The sequence below is a fragment of the Heterodontus francisci genome, chromosome 2, assembly GCF_036365525.1.
Source record: "Heterodontus francisci isolate sHetFra1 chromosome 2, sHetFra1.hap1, whole genome shotgun sequence".
Lineage (NCBI taxonomy): Eukaryota > Metazoa > Chordata > Chondrichthyes > Heterodontiformes > Heterodontidae > Heterodontus > Heterodontus francisci.
In genome coordinates, this window is record NC_090372.1 from 191,372,322 (window position 1) to 191,394,573 (window position 22,252).

Genomic DNA, 22,252 nt, shown 5'->3' on the forward strand with positions numbered 1-22,252 from the left:
AGCTGGCCTCAGACACCGGAAACATCCGAGGAATGTATGATGGCATTAAGAGAGCTTTTGGGCCAACCATCAAGAAGATCGCCCCTCTCAAATCTAAATCAGGGGACATAATCACTGACCAACGCAAGCAAATAGACCGCTGGGTTGAGCACTACCTAGAACTGTACTCCAGGGAGAATGTTGTCACTGAGACTGCCCTCAATGCAGCCCAGCCTCTACCAGTCATGGATGAGCTGGACGTACAGCCAACAAAATCGGAACTCAGTGATGCCATTGATTCTCTAGCCAGCGGAAAAGCCCCTGGGAAGGACAGCATTACCCCTGAAATAATCAAGAGTGCCAAGCCTGCTATTCTCTCAGCACTACATGAACTGCTTTGCCTGTGCTGGGACGAGGGAGCAGTACCTCAGGACATGTGCGACGCCAATATCATCACCCTCTATAAAAACAAAGGTGACCGCGGTGACTGCAACAACTACCGTGGAATCTCCCTGCTCAGCATAGTGGGGAAAGTCTTTGCTCGAGTCGCTTTAAACAGACTCCAGAAGCTGGCCGAGCGTGTCTACACTGAGGCACAGTGTGGCTTTCGTGCAGAGAGATCGACCATTGACATGCTGTTCTCCCTTCGTCAGATACAGGAGAAATGCCGCGAACAACAGATGCCCCTCTACATTGCTTTCATTGATCTCACCAAAGCCTTTGACCTCGTCAGCAGACATGGTCTCTTCAGACTACTAGAAAAGATTGGATGTCCACCAAAGCTACTAAGTATCCTCACCTCATTCCATGACAATATGAAAGGCACAATTCAACATAGCGGCACCTCATCAGACCCCTTTCCTACCCTGAGTGGCGTGAAACAGGGCTGTGTTCTCGCACCCACACTTTTTGGGATTTTCTTCTCCCTGCTGCTCTCACATGCGTTCAAGTCTTCAGATGAATGAATTTTCCTCCACACAAGATCTGGGGGCAGGTTGTTCAACCTTGCCCGTCTAAGAGCGAAGTCCAAAGTACGGAAAGTCCTCATCAGGGAACTCCTCTTGGCTGACGATGCTGCTTTAACATCTCACAAAGAAGAGTGTCTGCAGAGTCTCATCGACAGGTTTGCGGCTGCCTGCAACGAATTTGGCCTAACCATCAGCCTCAAGAAAACGAACATCGTGGGTCAGGACGTCAGAAATGCTCCATCCATCAATATTGGCGACCACGCTCTGGAAGTGGTTCAAGAGTTCACCTACCTAGGTTCAACTATCACCAGTAACCTGTCTCTAGATGCAGAAATCAACAAGCGCATGGGAAAGGCTTCCACTGCTATGTCCAGACTGGCCAAGAGAATGTGGGAAAATGGCGCACTGACACGGAACACAAAAGTCCGAGTGTATCAAGCCTGTGTCCTCAGTACCTTGCTCTACGGCAGCGAGGCCTGGACAACGTATGTCAGCCAAGAGCAACGTCTCAATTCATTCCATCTTCACTGCCTCCAGAGAATACTTGGCATCAGGTGGCAGGACCGTATTGCCAACACAGAAGTCCTCGAGGCAGCCAACATCCCCAGCTTATACACACTACTGAGTCAGCAGCGCTTGAGATGGCTTGGCCATGTGAGCCACATGGAAGATGGCAGGATCCCCAAGGACACATTGTACAGCGAGCTCGCCACTGGTATCAGACCCACCGGCCGCCCATGTCTCAGCTTTAAAGACGTCTGCACACGCGACATGAAGTCCTGTGACACTGATCACAAGTCGTGGGAGTCAGTTGCCAGCGTTCGCCAGAGCTGGCGGGCAGCCATAAAGACGGGGCTAAAGTGTGGCGAGTCGAAGAGACTTAGCAGTTGGCAGGGAAAAAGACAGAAGCGCAAGGGGAGAGCCAACTGTGTAACAGCCCCGACAAACAAATTGTTCTGCAGCACCTGTGTAAGAGCCTGTCACTCTAAAATTGGCCTTTACAGCCACTCCAGGAGCTGCTCCACAAACCACTGACCACCTTCAGGCGCTTACCCATTGTCTCTCGCGATAAGGAGGCCAAAGAATAAGAATAAAGAATACAATGTATCTTGAAATGCATCAACATCACAAGATTTCTAACTGCAATGTAAACGACACCTCTTCAACAGCACCAAAAACAACCCAAGATGTGTTCTGTACGAGCTTTTAAAATGTGTGTTGTTATGGAGTCTTCATGTGTAACTGAGTTCTGTACAGCTTGTGTTTTTGTTTTTGAGACGGTCCCTGATTTGGGGCTGGGGGTTTCCAGGTTGCAAGTCAAACCCAGGTTAGACAAATAAACAGTCCTGTAATTGAAAACAAACAGTTGTTATTTTTAAACCAACGACATGTGACCGGGAGCTTATGTTTCAATTTCAAGAAAACTTTACAGAGGTTGAAGCCATCTGTAGAGCTGGGTGTTGGTTTTAAAAAGAGTCCCCCAGGGCTGCTGAACTGGGGAAAAAAAAAGCCTGCAGCTGGTGGTTTTAAAAGGACAAGCTTTGAATTGGGACACTTTTCTGGTAGCTGACCCTTGGAAGATTCAAGTTGCTACCGTTATCTTCGGTAACTGAAAGAGTTGTCTGTGAAGCTACACCACCAGGACTGTTGAGAGAAAAACTATGGAAGTTCCGGAAGGGTGTGCAGTTTTGATGGAAACAATACCCATGGGGTTCGGTTTGCAGAGAAACCGCCATCAAGTGGAAACCGCACTTGCATCTTAGGGATCTGGAGATCTACTTGAAATATTCAAAGACTTGAAGGACTTTGGGACTGTTCGAAGCTACCGTGCTGATAGAACTGCCAAAAGACGTGTAAGGACCACTTTTGTTGCATCTGATAGTTTATGTATAATCTTTGAGCTATACATATATTGACCATACAATGTTAGCTCATGTTTCAGTTATGTTGGTTTTTATTTGATGTTACAGTAAAATATATAAAAGTGAAATCTTGTCCATTTGGCTTTCAGTTTCCTAAATTGGGGTCATTTGGTGGATTTAATTGTTTGTGGTGGTCTCCATAGGGATCATAACAGTGTGCCGTCAGCATTTCATATCAACCAATACTGTATGCATAGTATTGGGGAGTCTACTTTTGGCAGCTTATCTGCTAAGTTTTAAATACGAGTAGAAAATCAGTCGATACTGGCAAGTTTAACAGGAATTGGAAATACAGCATGGAAAACCATGGCTGTGATACTACAAATTAATAAAGGGTCAGTCATATTATTATTGAGGATTTCTATTTTTTGTATTAAAACTTGGGATTCTATATTTTAAAAACTGAAAAGGATTTCAGTTTCATCGAATCATCTGGAGATGGTTGAACTTTGTGGTTTTTAAAAAGAAAAAAAAAGGCTTGGGACTGAGTTTGACCTGAGTGTGGAATGTAAACAGTTACTGGAAAACACCTGTATACAAAGAACCCAACAGGGGATTGTTTTCTGACTTAAAGGGACAGATGTTTACAAGCAAGTGACAAAGGAGTAATTTATGGTGGCCATGTGACCTGTTTCTGGAAAAGTTTAGTTTCAATTTGAACTGTTGAAACAGTCAGTTGTTGTTTCTGCCTGGACAGGAAAAACCTGCCCACCTTTCTCTTTGAAAAGGAATCCTGCATCTCTTGAGAAGAAACCGTGTTTCAAATGTGGCAGATTCCTATTTCCTCCTATCTCTGAAAAATCCCTGCATCAAGCTGTACTGTTGCCTCCTGTGTTTTAAGAAATCCTGAAGAAATCTTGCATCTTTAAAAGATTTGAACCGAATGTGTAAGAATTGATACCTGTTGCTGCACACCCGCTACAAGACCTATGTAAAGCTTCTGCAGTTGATTTTCTATGAACACCTACCCGAAACAGACTGTTTATCAACCTCGCCTGGAACAACTCTGATTGGCATCCAACTATTCAACTTTGGGACACCTCGCCAAATTAAAGGACTTCCAACTCTTCGCTTCAGTATAAGTTTTTTTTTAATTCCTTTTAAACAGCTGTAAACAAAAATCCCTTTTCTTCAGTTAACTGTTTTTTGGATGAATGTGCATGTGCGTGAGGGCCAGGATAATAATACGGGGCTTTAATATTTTGATTGTGTATATATTTATATTATTGGTTAAAATTTGGTTTTATAATAAACAGCTAACTGTTGTTTATTAAATAAACCTGGTTGGTGTGATTTCCTCTGGGGACAAATAGAGTATCTAATTGGCTGTTTTGATAAGTGGAAACATTTTATATGTTTTGACCTGTGGAGAAGTGGGATTGAATTAACAGTGCACTCCTCCCACCTCGGTCGTAACTATATACACATATTTTATACAGCTTTATATTGTTTTCAATGCATTTAATATAACAAATTATCCAAAGGCCCTTCAGAGGTGAAGTCAGAAAAAATGGACACCAAAAGAGGAAAAGTTAGGAGGGTTGATCAAAATCATGGTTAGAGGTAAGTTTTGAGGACAGGAATTGAGGGAATTCATGACAATGAGTTGGAATTAGGAAGCTGAAACCACAGCCATTCAAGGTGGGACATTTGGAACAGGGCAGGGGTGAGGAATGCAAAAGGGAGCCAAAGTCAGAGGAGAGTTTGGGGATAGAATTTTAGGAGATTAGAGATAGGGGGTTTTAAACATGCAGATGAGAATTTTAAATTTGAGGCATTATTACAGAATCTACATAAGTCAGCAAAAACTGGGGTGATAAGTGAGCAAACCTTGGTACGGTGCAGGTCACAGCCGAAGTTTTGAATGAGCTGAAGTTTACAGAGGGTTTAGAATGGCAGTATTTCTCCAGTTTCTCTCATGCTCTATCCAATCTCAGCTCGTCCACAGACCAACATCTCCTGTCTCTTGACCCCATTCCCACTAAACTGCTGACTACCTAACTTTGCTTCCCGTCCTACATGCTAATGAAATTGTAAATGGTTCCCTCCCCTCTGATACAGTTCCTCACTTTCAAAAGTGCCACCACCTTGTTCCTCTAAAAAAGCACCCTGCATCCTCTGCCAGGTGGCAAACTGCCACCTTGACACTAATATTTTCCTCTCCAAAAATCCTTGAAAATTTAAGTGGTCACAAGGTAGCTGTGACTTCAATAATTTTCTTAATCTGCACATTACAAAATTGAATAAACTGGAATTGAGTAGATTGCGTATTAAACTTATGACTTTGACATCTCGTTTAAGGGAAATGTAGAAGATTACATTTTTGAGAAAGTGAATCATTAACAAGTCCAAACACACGAGGCTTTTTTTTTCCAGCAAACCTGCGCAATGAAGCTGTGTTGTTTCGAAAATTTAAAAAGTGGAACAAAATCAAATTTGCTCTCTGAAATATCTTTTTGGAAATAATCAACTCTCCGGTGCGCAATGAAAACCTCCAAAAGGCAGCAAGCTGAAGATTACCACAGAAGGAGGTGACATTTAAACGGGGAGGGAAGGAGGAGGGAGCCTGTGACAGCCTCATCGTCTTTCGACAAGTGGAGCGTCCCATTAACCAGAGGATGGAGCTTCATCTCGGATCTGAAAGGAAATTATCTGCCACACATGGGGAGGTGAAGTTACTCTAGGCATTAAAGTCCTTCACTACCCTCAGTACCACGATATTTAAAATGTTTACAATTTAAACAAATCTCCTAAATGAAAGCCTGCAGTCTGCCCGGTGCAGACTGTGAAGAGCTTTTTGAAGATACAAACACCGTCTCCGGGTGTCAGACGCGTGAAAACATTATCAATAATAATCGTAACGTGTCCGACCACCACCGCATCCCCCACCCCGCGCCTCCACGGACCCCGGGACCGCTCCAGGCCGCACACGGGATCGGGGATTGAGGAGAGACACGTGTCCGCGGGCCCACTGGCCCGGTACCCATCGGACAACCCACCAGCCCGACGCTTCAATGTGTGTAATTAAAAGTCGAGTGTGTCAAACAGTCACAGCTCCGAACCCAAAAGACGCACCTTGGCGGACGGCACCACCGTGATCTTCTTAAAGTTGTACAGCGACATGGTCACTGCTCCCCACGATCCGCACAAGCAGGGAAGGGAAGGAGCCGCCAAAGAGCAGCGCCGGCAAGATGGCCACGCTCAATCATTCCTCCCAGCAGGAAGAGGAAACAGCGCCCCCACTCCTCCTAAGCAAGCGCAAGGTGGGGGCGGGGCGGGGAAAATTTCAATTTTGTAAGTTACTGTTGAAACTTTCAGGCATTGCATTCCAGATCAAAACAACTCACTGAGCAGAGAAATATGTCTCTCTGTAGCCACTGGTTTTTTTCAATCACCTTAAAGACCGTCCTGACAATGGAAACAGTTTCTTCTTTATTTTCCTGGTAACTACAGGCCAGTCAGTTTAGTATCAGTGATAGCTAAGGTTTTAGAAACAATAATAAAGGAAAAGATCAACAGGCCCTCAGAGAGATTTGAGTTAATTAAGGATAGCTGGCACAGATTTGTAAAAGGCAGATTGTGTTTGCCTAATCTAAGTGAATTTTTGGATGAAGTTTGATGAAAGGAGTGCAATGGATGCTGTCTATATGGATTTTAGGAACATGTTTGACGAAGTAGCACATAGAACCATAGAAAAGTTACAGAAGGAGGTCATTCAGTCCATTGTGTCTGAACCGGCTGAAAAAAACTAGCTGCCCAATCTAATCCCACCTTCCAGCACCTGGTCCGTAGCCTTAACAAAATTGAGGCTCATGGAATAAGAGGATCAGTGTCAACTTGCATAAAAAATTGGCTTAGGACCAGAAATCAGCGAGTTGTGGTAAATGGTTGTTTTTCAGACTGGAGGATGGTAGAAAATGGTGTTTCCCACGGTTCAGTGCTTGGACCAACTGCTTTTTGATATATATTGGATATTGGAATATAAAGTAAAATTTCAAAACTTGCCTATGATACCAAACTTGGAGGTGTGGTAAACAGTGAGGATGATACAGAACATAGATAGGCTAGCAGAATGGGCCGAGAAGTGGCAGACGGAATTTAATACAGAGACGTGTGTGGTGATACACTTTAGCAGAAGGAAGAAGGAGAGGCAATATAGACTTAATGGCACAGTTCTACAAATTATGCAGGGCCAGAGGTGGCAGGACATAATGAGAGAGTAGTTAGCAAAGCATTTGGGACCTTGGGCTTCATAAATAGAGTTATTGAGTACAAAAGCAAGGAAGTTATGTTGAACCTTAATAAAGCTTTGGTTAGGCCACAACCAGAGTATTGCTTCCAGATCTGGTCACCACACTTTAAGAAGAATGTGAAGGTCCTTAAGGGATGCAGAGAGATTTACTAGAATGGTTCCAGGGATGAGAGAGCTGGGGTTGTTCTGCTTGGAGCAAAAGAGATTGAAGGGAAGAAAAACAAAAAAATGCTGGAAATACTCAGCAGGTCTGGCAGCATCTGTGGAGAGAGAAGCAGAATGGCCTGCTCCTGTGCTGTACTTTTCGTTGTTCTTTGTTCAGAGTTAACGTTTCAGGTCAGTGACCTTTCATCAGTTCTGATGAAAGGTCACTGACCTGAAATGTTAACTCTGCTTCTCTCTCCACAGATGCTGCCAGACCTGCTAAGTATTTCCAGCATTTTTTGTTTTTTTCAGATTTCCAGCATCTGCAGTATTTTGCTTTTATTTTAGAGATTGAAGGGAAATTTGATAGAGGTGTACAAGATTCTGACAGATTCAGATAAGATAGACTAGAAAAGCCGTTTCCATTAGCTGATTGTCGAAGGACCAGGGGACACAGATTTAAGGTTTTGGGCAAGAGATACAGAGTGGAATGTGAAGAAGAACTTCCTTAGGCAGCAAGTGGTAATGACCTGGAACTTGCTACCTGTAAGGGTGGTGGAAGCAGAGACAATGATTTCCAAAGGAAACTGGACAGGCACTTGAGGGAAGTATACTTGCAGGACTATGGGGATAGAGCAGGAGAATGGGACTGACTGGATTACTCCACAGAGTAATGGACTCAATGGGACAAATGGCTTTGTCTGTGCTGTAATAATAATGATTCCATGACTTATCAAGATCCTCAATGATTTTGAACACTTTATCAATCTCCTCTTAACCTTCTCTGCGCTAAAATCAACAACACCAGCTCTGTGATCTCTCCACTGTTATGATCACCGTGGAGACCACCAACAAACTAAAGCATTGAATCCACCAACTGACCCCAATTTAGGAAACAAAAACTAAATGGACAAGATTTCACTTTTATAATTTTTACTTTAACACTCAAATCAAACACGACATAAATTAAACACGAACTAACAGTTAAATCATGATCGATGTGTATCTTATAGATTACACATTAACTATCAGATACAAGAAGGAAGTATCTCACAAGTCCTTTGGCAGTCCTATCAGCAGAATAACGCCAAACAGTCACAAAGTCCTTCAGGTCTTTGAACTTTTCAAGTAGATCTCCAAATCCCATCTCCCAAGTTGCAAATGCTGGTTTCCACTTGATAGTGGTTTCTGTGAACCCCACTGATTCCATCTCCACCAAAACTGCGCACCCTTCTGGAACTTCAGTGGTTTTGCTGACAAGAATCCTAGTAGTGTAGCTTCACTGGTCGCCTTACAAAACTCCTTAAGGCACCGGAAACAACAGTAGCAACTCGTATTTTCCAAGGGTCAGCTTCTAGAAAACAGGTTCCAATTCAAAGAGCTTGTCTTTTGTTCTAAAACCAGCTCTCAGCAGTTTATGTTCAGCAGCCTGAGAAACTTTTAAAAATATCACCCAGCTTTGCAGCTGGCTTCAACTCCCCTCCCCGTGAGTTTTCTTGTAGAACTGAAACCTAAGCTTCAATCACATGTCTCTGGTTAAAAAAAAATGTTTGTTTTGTTAAGTTGGTTCTGACTTCCCAGAACCTTGAAGCCTTTAGTTTCATTTTCAAACCACGTCTGTCTCAAAAAAAACACGCTTTGAATCCAAAGTCACAGAACCCAACAGGTCAGCTGCACAGAACACAGTCCACATATGAGAACTCCATCACACCACATAATTGAAGTCATTCATCCCTGGTACCATTCTAGCAAGTTTCTTCTACACCCTGTCTAAGGCCTTGACATCCTTCCTAAACTGTGGTGCACAGGATTGAACACAATACTGCAGCTGAGGGCTAATGAGTGTTTTATAAAAGTTCAGCATAACTTCCTTGCTTTTGTATTCTCTGCCTCTATTAATAAAGCCAAGGATCCCAAATGCTTTTTAACAAACCTCATCTTGTCCTGCCGCCTTCAAAGATTTGTGTACATAAATCACCGGGTCCTTCTGTGGGTTCCCTTTTATGTTAGCTGCTCATCTATTCCCATATTCTCTCTTTGCCCCTTCTATTCCCTTTTTTAGACTAGAAGGAACTACACAGTGGTGCTTCGCAAGGAAAACAAGAAATGCTGGAATCACTCAGCAGGTCTGGCAGCATCTGTAGAAAGAGAAGCAGAGTTAACGTTTCGGGTCAGTGACCCTTCTTCGGAACTGACAAATATTAGAAAAGTCACAGATTATAAGCAAGTGAGGTGGGGGTTGGGCAAGAGATAACAAAGGAGAAGGTGCAGATTGGACCAGGCCACATAGCTGACCAAAAGGTCACGGAGCAAAGGCAAACAATATGTTAATGGTGTGTTGAAAGACAAAGCATTAGTACAGATTAGGTGTGAATATACTGAATATTGAACATCAGCAAGTGCAAACCTGAAGAAAAACTTAATATTCTTGGATGCTTCGCAAGGGTCTGTTAGCTCTTTTTAATATATATTAATGACCTGGACTTGGGTATACAGGAAATAATTTCAAAGTTTGCGGAAAACTCAGAAATCTAGTAAACAATAGGAAGTATAGTAAAAGACTTCAGGAAGACATAGACAGACTGATGAAATGGGCAAACATATTACAGATGAAATTTAACACAGAGAAATGTGAAGTGATCGTTTTGTTAGGAAGAAATAAATGGTACAATTTTAAAGGGAGTGCAGGAACAGAAGGACTCGGTGATTTAGTAACCGCGACTCTCTGCTTTCTGTCACTTTGCCAATTTTGTATTCACGCACAGAAAGAGGCCATTCAGCCCATCGTGTCCATGCAGGCCGAAAAATATTGCTGCACATGCTTCACTTGCCCCACTTCATTCCCCCAGAACTAGATCCAGCACAGCTTCCTTCTTCATTGGGCTGGAAACAGATGAATCAATAAAATTCTTAAGTACACATTTGAGGAATTCCTCCATCACTTTGCTCTTTACATTGTTAATATCCTGGTCTATATTAGGCTAATTGAAATGCCCCATTATCGCTAGTTCTTACATCTTTTTGTAATTTGCCTGGAAGTTTGCTCCTCTACCTCCTTTCCAATATTTGATGGCCTATAGTCCACAAGGGTCCTCCAGGTGTTCTACGGGCTGATCCAAAATGCAAGTCATTGATGTGCAATGCTACAGTATTAATGTTTATAATATGAAAATGTCCATATTTTTGTTTCTGGCATGAATTAATAAATTATTTATGATATTTAATAAAAACAATGAATGCCCATAAAGTTACATTGAGTAGCGAAAAAGCAGTGAAATATTTATAGTTTCCATAAGCATATACGCTATAGCAAGGCAAACCGGTTGGTGGTCTGCATGGTCTTTTACCCTGCCTAAGTGGTCCATGGACGAAAAGGTTTGAGAACCACTGCTCTATTGTTCTTAATTCTAACGAAATAGATGCCATCTTTGACCCACCTCAACTACATCAGCCCTTTCCAGTGCCCTAATAGTTTCTTTCATCAACACTGCCACCACCACCCCTCCTTTCTTCCTTTCCTATCTTTCTTGAATACCTTGCATCCAAGAATATTAAGTTTCCAATCCTGCCCTTCTTTGGATGAGGGCTCTGTTATTTCCATGATACCATAGTCCCATATGGCGACTTGTGCCTGCAGCTTACCAACTCTTTTCAGTCTGCTATGTGCATTTACACAAATACACTCTAAACTCATTTGAGACAGCCTCACATTTGCCCCCATCTAATCCCTCCTCACAGAATCATAGAATAGTACAGCACAGAAGGAGGCCATTCAGAGTGTTCTATTTCAGAACTATTTTTTTACTCTACTGCTACTTGTTTCTCCCAGTCCTCTGTGCACCTTCTTTCTCCTTTCTACTGGTTCATTCTGGTGCCACACCCTGCCAAATTATTTCAACCATCAGACACAGCACTACTTATCCTCCCTGCAAGAACATTGGGCCCAGCTCTGTTGCAGTTCAACCCCTTCATCTTGACCAGGTCCCTCCTGCTCCAGAACTGGTCCCAATCCCCCAGGAATCTGATGTGTCCCTTTACACAATTTTTCCAGGTATGCGTTAACCTGCTTTATCCTGCTGTTCCTATACTCACTAGCGCGTGACACTAGGAATTATCCAGAGGTTACTACCTTTGAAGAGCTGCTTTTTGACTTCCTCCATAGCTCCTGAAACTCTGACTGTAGGACCTCAATCACTTTCCTTCCTATGTCATTGATTCCCATGACCACTGGCTGTTCCCCTGCCCCCTTCAAAATATTCTAAACCATCTCAGTGACATTCTTTACCCTGCCACCAGGGAGGTCAATTCCCAGAGACTGGTCTCGAGGATCTCATAGCGGTGCCAGAAGAAGTTTAATGACTTCACAGAGGTGGTCAAGGTCAGTGAATGCATCTTCAAAGGACATCTCCGACCCACTACACCACCAACCTTTCATGATGCTCAGTGCATCACAGCCCCATCACTCACCCATCAGCAGTCCCTCACACTCAGCACTCATGCTTAACATTCAGATACTCCATCTTACACTCCACCTCACCCTCACACACCTTCCTCTCTCAGGATGATAGTATTCATGCTCCCACCACTACCACACCACCAATGCCCTGGCTGTTGTCTCTCTACCAGCCAGCCCAGACTGCTGCCACCTGTAGAGAAATCCAAAACTTGGCCTTCAAGACCCAGAGCTGCTCGGGAGACTTGAGAGGCCATCTGCAGTCTTTTCCTCTGAGAGTCAGCAGCCTTCCACCAGCTCTGCTGCAGCACTGGGGTAGCACTGTGTAGAAGCACCAGGACAAGCAAAGGCAGCCACACGACCAACAGTAAGGAAGTGCACAAGGGTGAATGGTGCATTTCTGTTTGTATAAGTGAAAATGTTTTCAGATAAAGATGTTGTGAAAAGATTATTGTTGGTGGCACTTATTGTAGGTACCTGGTGAAGGATATGCTGCAATGAGGAGTCCCAGATGAGCGGTGAGTTGGGGAATAGTGGAGCCACAATGGTAAAAGAAAGTTGTGCAATGGGAAGCGGAGCCTGAGCAGGCACTCTCAGACAGCCTATCCAGAGTGAAGGTGTCCCGAATGCCTCCTACCGACCTTCTCTTCCTCCTACTCCTCTTCGTCCTCTCGAGTGGCCTAGTGGCAATGGCTGTTGATAGAGATGTTGTGAAGGACACAGCAGACACCACAAACTTGGAGACAAACTCTGTCCTGTATTGGAGGGCAAACCCAAGAGGTCCAGGCATGGGAAGTGTTGCTTCAGCACGCTAATAGTCTGTTCCTGGTGGTTCTGTGGCTCTCATATGCCCACTGTCCTCGTGTGATTGGATGGTGGAGGGGGCAGCAGTCATCATGTGTGCAGAGAGTAGCCTTCATTTTCAAGCAGCCATCCTCTGAATATTCTTGGAGACGTGAAGACGGCAGGAACGACAGACTGCCCAGAGGCACTGCAACTACAGCCCCCTAAACTTATCGACTGCAGGTGACAAAATCCTCTGCCCTCCCTGAATGGATGCACAAGCTCACCAGCAGACCTCCAAAAACAAGCCGCAGTACTTCCATGTAGTTCTCCACAATGGAAGTAAGTCACCTGCAAATTGGATGCCTGTCCCTTTAAATAGTGCTAATGAGGGTTTTTCCGTTTGCAGCATGCTCAGCTGTGAATGATTTGCACAGGCATTCACTGGACCTGCGTGATCGAAGTTTCAACAACATGTGTCAAATCCAATGGAACAGCACAATCGACCTCTCCTCACACTACCGGCACACATAAGACAGACGTGCACTAGCTCCCTGCCTAACATGGAGGGCCATGCAGGACACACCAGAAGTGACTGGCAGCATAGCCAATGCCATTTTATGCCTTTGGGACTTCCATAGCACTAGAACCAGTGGCGCTATGGAGCCCAATTTCGCAGCCTCCATTTCAAGTCTTCTCATTGCGAGAATTTATTTCAATGTGGCTGACCTCATGTGGTAATTTGTATCTACACTGTGAACTCATTGGCTCAGCTGCAGTGAGCATGCTTCACATGAGCAGGGGATATACAGCAAGCCAGCAGCTCTTAAAGGGCTGATTTCACATTAAAAGGATGCAGAACTGAAAGGTAATGGTTGCATCTAGCAACAAAACTTATATGAGCCTTTAGAAAGTATTTTAAGATGTATTTTAAGTAGTTTGCCATGGGGAAGGGAAAACTATTACAGGCAAAATCAAAGAGGAAGCATGCAACAAAGTTTATGGTCAAGTGGCACCATACATGCCAACCTAGAAATGTCACAACAGCTTCAAAACATTTGTCACAATTCCCCAAAACAAATGACAATTCAAAAGTTATCCTGAATAAATGTCTACGACATGTGAAACCAAGTAAATACACCGAAAGTGATATGGGAAACAGCCTTGTAAGTTAAAATATAGGTACGCTTGATATATTTTCACTTTAGATTGTCAGCCTTGGCTCAATAGTAGCATATCTCTTTCTAAGTCAGAAAGTTAGGGGTTCAAGTCCCATTCCAGAAACTTAAGCACAAAATCCAGGCTGACATCTCAGTGTTGTATGGAAGGAGCACTGCACTGTCAGAGGTGCTGCCTTTCAGATGAGATGTTAAGTCAAAGCCCCTTCTGCCTTCCCAGGTGGATATAAAAGATCCCACTGCAACATTTGAAGAAAAGAAGCAGATTTCTCCCAGTGTCTAGGCACAGTGGCGCAGTGGTTAGCACCGCAGCCTCACAGCTCCAGCGACCCGGGTTCAATTCTGGGTACTGCCTGTGTGGAGTTTGCAAGTTCTCCCTGTGTCTGCGTGGGTTTTCGCTGGGTGCTCCGGTTACCTCCCACCACCAAAGACTAACAGGTTGATAGGTAAATTGGCCATTATAAATTGCCCCTAGTATAGGTAGGTGGTAGGGGAATATAGGGACAGGTGGGGATGTGGTAGAAATATGGGATTAGTGTAGGATTAGTATAAATGGATGGTTGATGGTCGGCACAGACTCGGTGGGCTGAAGGACCTGTTTCAGTGCTGTATCTCTAAATAAAAAATAAATAAAACATTTATCCTACCACCAACAACAGAGGACCTTGTCATTATTTCAATGCTGGTAGTGTACTATACTGGTCAATGCGCTGTTAATATTACTGAGGATAATAAACTTTGGCCGGAATTTTTTGGTGGGCGGAGGGGAGCTGTCCATCAACCGAAAAGTCAGTGGCGAACCCGCCTCCGCCAGGCCTGGGGATCCAGACTGGATTTTACAGTCCCCAGACCCTTAGTAAGTCTTAGGTGGGACTTTCACCTCATTGAGACAGGAAGTCCCGCCTAATGGAGCTGCCAGCCAAACAAAGGGCCGGCAGCGCTTAATCCCAGCAGTGCCACCGGGACCAGTGGCCACTGCTGGGACAGCAACCCAGCTGAAGAATGAAGATGTCGGGTAGCACCGAAAAATGGGTACGTTTTTAGGGCCTCGCCGGGAGCGATTGGTCGAGCCCCAGCGAGGCAAGGGGGGCTGGTGGGAGGGGCGGGGGCACAGGGTGCCCGATCAGGATGGCCTTGCCCCCGGCTGTGAGAAAGCTGCCTACTTTTGTCAGGTGGCCTTTCTGAGGCCTCAGCTGCCCACATTCCAAATGTAAAATCCCCGCTGAAGTGGGCGGAGGCCCTTACGTGGCCATTAATTCCTGTCCCCCCTCCTCCCCCCCCCCCCCCATGCCACCAGCCCGCTTTTAGGGGGGCGTAAAATTCTGGCCTTTGGGTCAAAGTAACAGTTTATTTACAGGGATCTAATCTCAAAGACATCTACATGAACACCAAGCGATACGAGGTTCAGACACATGACATCACATCCTGTGATGATGCTTAAGGTTTATATACATAATCTATCAGGAACAGCTTATGTACATTATACTACATCTCCTCCCAAGTCTCTGACTTCATTCATCAGGTTTTTAACGTGCTGGGGTTCTCACAACTCAGCCATAGTATGTTCTTCTTTCACATGTTTGGACTTGTTTCACTTGTCTTTCGGTTCCTCGTCCTCACTTTCCTACGGGTGAGTGGAAGTACTGGATGACTCAGGTTCTCTGCTTTCGCTGTAGTCTGGGTGATATATTGTTGGTTGTATCACCATGTCAGTACCAAAGATCTTCTATTTCTCCTTATCTATCCCTGGTCTGTCCGGACAATGTAGGATTGAGAATATGGAGATTTCTCCATCACGTCCCCATATCGACTCTGATCTTTAATCCAAACAAAATCTACAGGTCGTAGGTCTGTTTGATTTTTTGCTCTGTAGCGCCTATCATGATTCTCTGTTTGGATTGATCTCTCTTTCTCCTCTCTCACCCTCACTCTTTCCCGGTCCTCTGCACCAACTTGTGGCTGAAGGGTTCTTGGGAGTGTTGGTAATTGTGTCCTCAACCTCCGACCCACTCGCAACTCACAAGGAGCCAGCCCATTCTGGAGTGGCGTCGACCAGTAATTTAACAGTGCTAGCTGAAAATCCTCGTCCTTTTTCATGGTTTGAACACCTCTGCTTCTCTATTGCCCTGGGGGTACCACAGTGAACCTGTAACATGGGCAAACCCATATGTTTGTGCGAAATCTTTGAAGGCTTAATTTGCAAATTGTGGACCATTATCAGAGATCACTAGGTCCAGAATGCCATGTGTGGCAAAATTTATTTTAATGATTTGATTGCAGCTTCAGAACTCTGGCCATTTATTGGTTTGACTTCAACCCATCTGGAAGAATAGTCAATGACAACAAGGAAAATCTTCCTTTTATTTTCAAACAGGTCCATTCCCAGGTGCTCCCATTGCCTGGATGGAAACAAAGACAACATTAGTGGCTCTCTAGACTCTTGACCTCTAGACCTTGAAATCATGTCTTCGATCTCCTTGGAAACCCCCAGCCAACATATCGAGTTTCTCGCTCTTGCTCTACACTTGGTGATTCCTAAGTGCCCTTGGTGTAATTTCTCTCGGATGTCTAACTTTAAAGCCCTTGAAATAACTAGTCTTTCATCGTCGACTAGTAAGTCGTCCACAATAGTAAGATGGCTTCGTTGCTTATGTCATTTTGGGAAAAACTGTGTGATTAGTTTTATTTTCTGGCCAACCTTCTTGGCAAAACTGTCTTACTTTTTCACAGACTTCGCCCTCTTTCTGTAGGTTTCTAATTTGTAATAATCTTTGAGCAGTTGCCAGCAAATCTTCAGTTCTAACTCAAGCCACGATTTCCACTTCCTCTAGGAATGAAACATCTCCCACTTAGAGTCATAGAGAGATACAGCACCAAAACAGGCCCTTTGGCCCAACGGGTCTGCGCCAACCATCAACCACCCATTTATACAAATCCTATATTAATCCCATTTTTCCCTCTCACATCCCCACAATTCTCCTACCACCTACCTACACCAGGGGCAATTTTTACAATGGCCAATTTACCTATCTACCCACAAGTCTTTGGCATGTGGGAGGAAACCAAGAGCACCTGGAGGAAACCCACACGGTCACAGGGAGAACTTGCAAATTCCACACAGGCAGTACCCAGAACTGAATCCTGGTCGCTGGAGCTGTAAGGCTGCACTGCTAGCCACTGCGCCATCCCTAACTTCAGGTATTGTAATTGATGCTCTTGACAACACATCAGCTGTCACCTGATGTTTCCCTGGGATATATCAGTTGTTGCGTCATATCTCATTAGACGTAGTTGAAATCTCCGTACCCTTGGGGGTAATTTAGCTAGCTCTTTTCAATTAAGCAACATCACCAGTGGCTTGTGGTCAGTTTCGATCTTGACCTTGAGGCCCAATATGTAGTCCGAAAATTTTTTGCACGTCCATGTTGCAGCTAATGCTTCCTTTTCAATCACTGTGTACCTTTGTTCTGTCTCTGACAACAAATGAGAGGCAAAGTACACAGGCATGTATTGTCCAGCTTTTTGAATCCGAAACAGGACTACAAATAATCCTGTTGATGATACATCTGCTGCAAAAATGATCACCAGCTCCAGATCATTCTTCTGACGAAGTTAACATTTCCTTGATCTTCGTGGAATAACATTTCTGGCAGTCTCCCCAGCACCAGGCATTGCTGCTCTTTAACCATTGTCATAAAGGCTCGTTTGGGAGGAATTTCCCTACCTGGTTAACCATACCCATGAATCGCTGTAAATCTGTTATGTTCGTTGTCTCTGGGAAATCATTTACTGCATTCGTCTTCTGTGCATATATCTTGATGCCAGATCCATCAATTATGTAGCCAAGGACCCTCACCGTCGACTGAGAGAATACACACTTCTCATTTAATGTGAGACCGACCTCTTAGCTCGAACCCCCGCGTCATGTTCTTCTTGGTTTGCTCCATGAATCAGAACATCATCCATGTGGCAGATGATGCCCTCTAAGCCTTCCAGGATTACTGATATCATCTGCTGGAATATCCCTGGTGCTGATGCGATACCAAAGGGCAATCTGTTGGAACAGATTCTACCGAAGGGCGTGATAAAGATAATTAACAATTTAGACTCCATGTCTAAAAGCAACTGCCAGAACCCACTATTTGCATCTAATTTGATGAATATGGAGCTTTTTCCCAATTTGGCTGTCGTTGACTGATGCCATCAGGTGAATGTCTCTTCCTACAGCTTTATTGAGTTGGGTATGGTCGACACAAATCCTAATAGACCCATTTGGTTTCCTTACTGGAACCATCCCAGTGCACTACCTACTGCGTTTAGTTACGGTGGAAATAATTCCTTTGTTTAGCATGGCATTGATTTCCTTCTTTACCTTTTCCAGGAGTGGGTGTGGGACCTTTCTTGGTGTGAATAAACATACTGATTCTGCCTCTTTGTTGAGAGGAATGTGATACTCTGTTCTCAATGTTCCTAAACCTTCAAATAATTACATGAATTCTTGGCCTTGGAGGGAGTGTCACGTAGGTTTCCAAGAATGATACCTGGACTACAGGGGTTAAGTTACGAGGAGAGATTACACAAATTAGGCCTGTTTTCGCTAGAATTTAGAAGGTTAAGGGGTGATCTGATTGAAGTCTTCAAGATATTAGCAGGAAAAGACAGGCTAGATAATGATAAACTATTTCCACTGGTTGGAGATTCTAAAACTAGGGGGCATTGTCTAAAAATTAGGAGCAGACCGTTCAGGAGAGATGTTAGGAAGCACTTCTTCACACAAAGGGTGGGAGAGGTTTGAAACTCTCTCCCACAAACAGCAGTTGAAGCTAGAGCAGTTGTTAATTTTAAATCTGAGATAGATTTTTGTTAAAGCAAAGCTATTAAGGGATTTGGGCCAAAGGCAGGTATATGGAGTTAGGCCACGGATCGGCCATGATCTCATTGAATGGCGGGACAGGCTCGAGGAGCTGAATGCCCTACTCCTGTTCCTATCTTCCTATGTTCCTATGTTCCTAGCTCTAAAATCGCTGAGCTGCTTCTCTTGTCCCTTGATCTCTTCCTCCCTGCATAACAGCTATAAGGCTATACAAGCTTCTGACTGAGTAAAGAACAGGCTTTTGTTTATATATAACATAAAGGGTTTCCAGAATGGTATTATTTCTGTGTATTAAGGTTGTTTGTATTTCTCCTACAACCTTTAATTGAATCCCTCCTGGCCCATATAGTTTCTTGTTGGTTTTCCTATGCCTTTCCTTCCTTAGTCATGGTGTTTTTTCAGATTGGATAGAAACTGCTGCTTCTGTATCTAACTCGAAGTAGGTTTCATTTTCCCGCACTAAGATTTCTGCAATCGACGACAGCCTTGCCAAATTGGGCAAAAGTTCCATATTCATCAAATTAGATGCAAATAGTGGATTCTGACAGTTGCTTTTAGACAAAGAACAATCTTGGATTTTCTCTTGCACTTTCTCAAGGAAGAGAGTATTAATTGTTTGTTTCTCTTTTATTTCATTTTTTTGCTCGTCAGCAGCATTTGTTTCCTGCTGTGACAGGCCTGCTGAAAGTGCCACCTTTTCTTGCACCAAAAACATTCAGCGTTCCGGGTTGGGCAAATTTCCCACCAGTGCTTCTCCCGGCCACACCGACTGCAATTCGGTGCTGTTGCCTGAAGATGTCTATCCCGCCTCTTGGGCTTTCTGGTGCCATTATTCTCGTCTTCACCATAGACTCAACAGATTCTAGAATTTCCGAGGTTGGGCTCCCCTAAAACCCCCCGGAATTAGAAGTCGATTAAATTTTCGGACCTCTGCCTGCCTGCTCAACAGAATGACTTTTTGCAAAGTCAAATCCTCTTTCAACTGAAGCTGGTCTGACAGAGCTTCGTCTATGACCCCGACTACTATTCTGTCACGAATCAGTTCTTCTCGCAAGCTCCCATAGTCACAATTCTCTGCTATTTTATATAGATGATCAATGAATGAATCTATACTTTCACCATCTTCTTGGTTGCATTTGTTGAATTTTGCCCTTTCCACAATAGCATTCTTTCTGTTCTTAAAGTATCCCTACAAGGCTTTTATTACTTCACCATACGGGATTTCCTTTTCGATTCCCAGGGTAGTTAAAATGTCATCTGCGCTGTCTCCCATGGTGTAAACTAAAACACTGTCCTGTTCTCTGCATGGTCGTTCCATTAGACCCGACGCAGAACGGTACCTGTCGAATCTTTGAATCCATCTTGGCCACTTCTCAGCCTGGTTGGGCCCTCGAGGCTCTCTGGAAAAGGTATTGACTTTTCCATGCTTCTCTCTGATGTTTCAATATCTCTGTCTTTACCCTACAAAAGTTGTTTTTGCCACTGCCACCATATACTATACTGGTCAGTGTGCTGTTAATATTAAATGAGAATAGTAGACTTTGGGTCAAAGTAACAGGGGTTTATTTACAGGTGTCTTATTTCAAAGCCATCTACATTAACTCTGAGCAACACGAGGTTCAGACTCATGACATCACATCCTGTGATGATGCATAAGGTCTACCTACATAATCTGCCCAGCAACAGCTTATGTACATTATACTACTGGTAGTGGGACCTTGCTGTGTGAAAATTGGCTGCCATATGTCTTTACATTAGAACAGTAACCACACATCAAAAGTATTTTCTTCAATTTTTGTCTGATTATGCCTCGGTGAAATGGCTTGGCATGTTTTTCTACATTAAAGGCATTGTTGAATTGTAAGTTGTTGGTGTCATCTGGCAATAACAAAAGCAAATGTAAGGGTTTCAGCAGCACTTGGGCTGTCGTAAGGCCTGATGTTATTAAGGTGGAGGTGGACAGCCCTTGTGATGGAGGGGATATGAAGTTTAAAGTTTGGGGTCAAATTGAACATTGTGGTTGCGCTCAATCTGACACAGCCTGAGACAATGGCCTGAGAGGGGAATGGAATCGATGCTGAAGGTAAGGAGTTTGAGACGGGGGCTGAAGATAACAACTTTGTTCTTCCCAATGTTTAGTTCGCCCTTTTTTTCATTTTTTATTTGGTTCATGGCCAGCATTTATTGCCCATCCCTAATTGCTCTTGAGATGGTGCTGGTGGTGAGCCGCCTTCTTGAGCCACTCCAGTCTATGTGTTGTAGGTACACCCACAATGCTGTTAGGAAGGGAGTTCCAGGATTTGTCCCAGCGACAGTGATGTAGTTCCAAGTCAGGATGATATGTGTCTTGGAGCGGAATTGGATGTGGTGATGTTCCCATGCGCCTGCTGCCCTTGTCCTTCTAGTTGATAGAGGTCGCGGGTTTGGAAGGTCCTGTCGAAGAAGCTTTGGCATGTTGCTACAGTGCATCTTGTAGATGGTACATATTGCTGCCACTGAGCGTCGCTGCTGAAGGCAGTGAATGTTTAAGGTGATGGATGGTGTTCTAATCAAGCAGGCTGCTTTATCCTGGATGGTATCGAGCTTCTTGATTATTGAGTAGTGAAGCTGCACTCATCCAGGAAAGTGGAGAGTATTTTGTCACACTCCCCCAACTTGTGCCTTGTAGGCTTTGGGACATCAGGAGGTGAGTTACTCACCACAGAATTCCCAGCCTTTGACCAACTCTTGTAGCCACAGTATTAATATGGCTGGTCCAGTTAAGTAACAAGTCAAGTAACAAGTGGTTCAATGAAGAGTGCAGGAGGGTATGCGAGGTGCAGCACCGGGCATACCTAAAAATGAGATGTCAGCCTGGTGAAGCAACAACACAGGACTACTTGCATGCCAAACAACAGAAACAGCATGCAAAAGACATGGCTAAGTAATCCCACAACCAATGGATCAGATATAAGCTCTGCAGTCCTGCCACATCCAGTCGTGAATGCTGGTAGACAATTAAACAACTGACAGGAGGAGGAGACTCCACAAACATCCCCATCCTCTACAATGGGGGAGCCCAACACATCAGTGTAAAAGAGAAAGCTGAAGCATTTGCATCCATCTTCAGCCAGAAGTGCCAAGTGGATGATTCATCTCGGCCTCCTCCTGAGGTCCCCAGCATCACAGATGCCAGTCTTCAGCCAATCCGATTCACTCCACGTGATATCAAGAAACGGCTGAAGGCACTGGATACTGCAAAGGCTATGGGCCACGACAACATTCCGGCAATAGTACTGAAAAGTTGTGCTCCAGAACTAGCCAAGCTGTTCCAGTACAGCTACAACACCGGCATCTACCTGGCAATGTGGAAAATTGCCCAGGTACTTCCTGTGCACAAAAAGCAGGACAAATCCAACCAGGCAAATTACCGCCCTATTCGTCTATTCTCAATGATCGGTAAAGTGATGGAAGGTATCATGAACAGTGCAATCAAGTGGCACTTCATCAGCAATACCTGCTCACTGACACTCAGTTTGGGTTCTGCCAGGCCCACTCAGCTCCTGATCTCATTACAGCCTTGGTACAAACATAGACAAAAGAGCTGAACTGCAGAGGTGAAGTGTGAGAGTGACTGCCCTTGACATCAAGGCAGCATTTGACCGAGTATGGCATCAAGGAGCCCTAGCAATGGGAATCAGGGGGAAGACTCAGCACAAAG

At 44.2% G+C, this 22,252-nt stretch overlaps 1 protein-coding gene across 1 annotated transcript in view; it reads right to left on the reverse strand.

Moving 5' to 3' along the window:
* Window positions 1-6,050, reverse strand: part of gtpbp4 (GTP binding protein 4) — a 52,249-nt gene extending 46,199 nt beyond the window's left edge. Inside the window, exon 1 of the mRNA XM_068014969.1 lies at window positions 5,945-6,050. Within this exon, the coding sequence (XP_067871070.1) occupies window positions 5,945-5,992 (48 nt within the window). The 5' untranslated portion in view covers window positions 5,993-6,050. The remainder of the gene's footprint in view (window positions 1-5,944) is intronic.
* Between the last annotated feature and the right edge of the window lie 16,202 nt (window positions 6,051-22,252).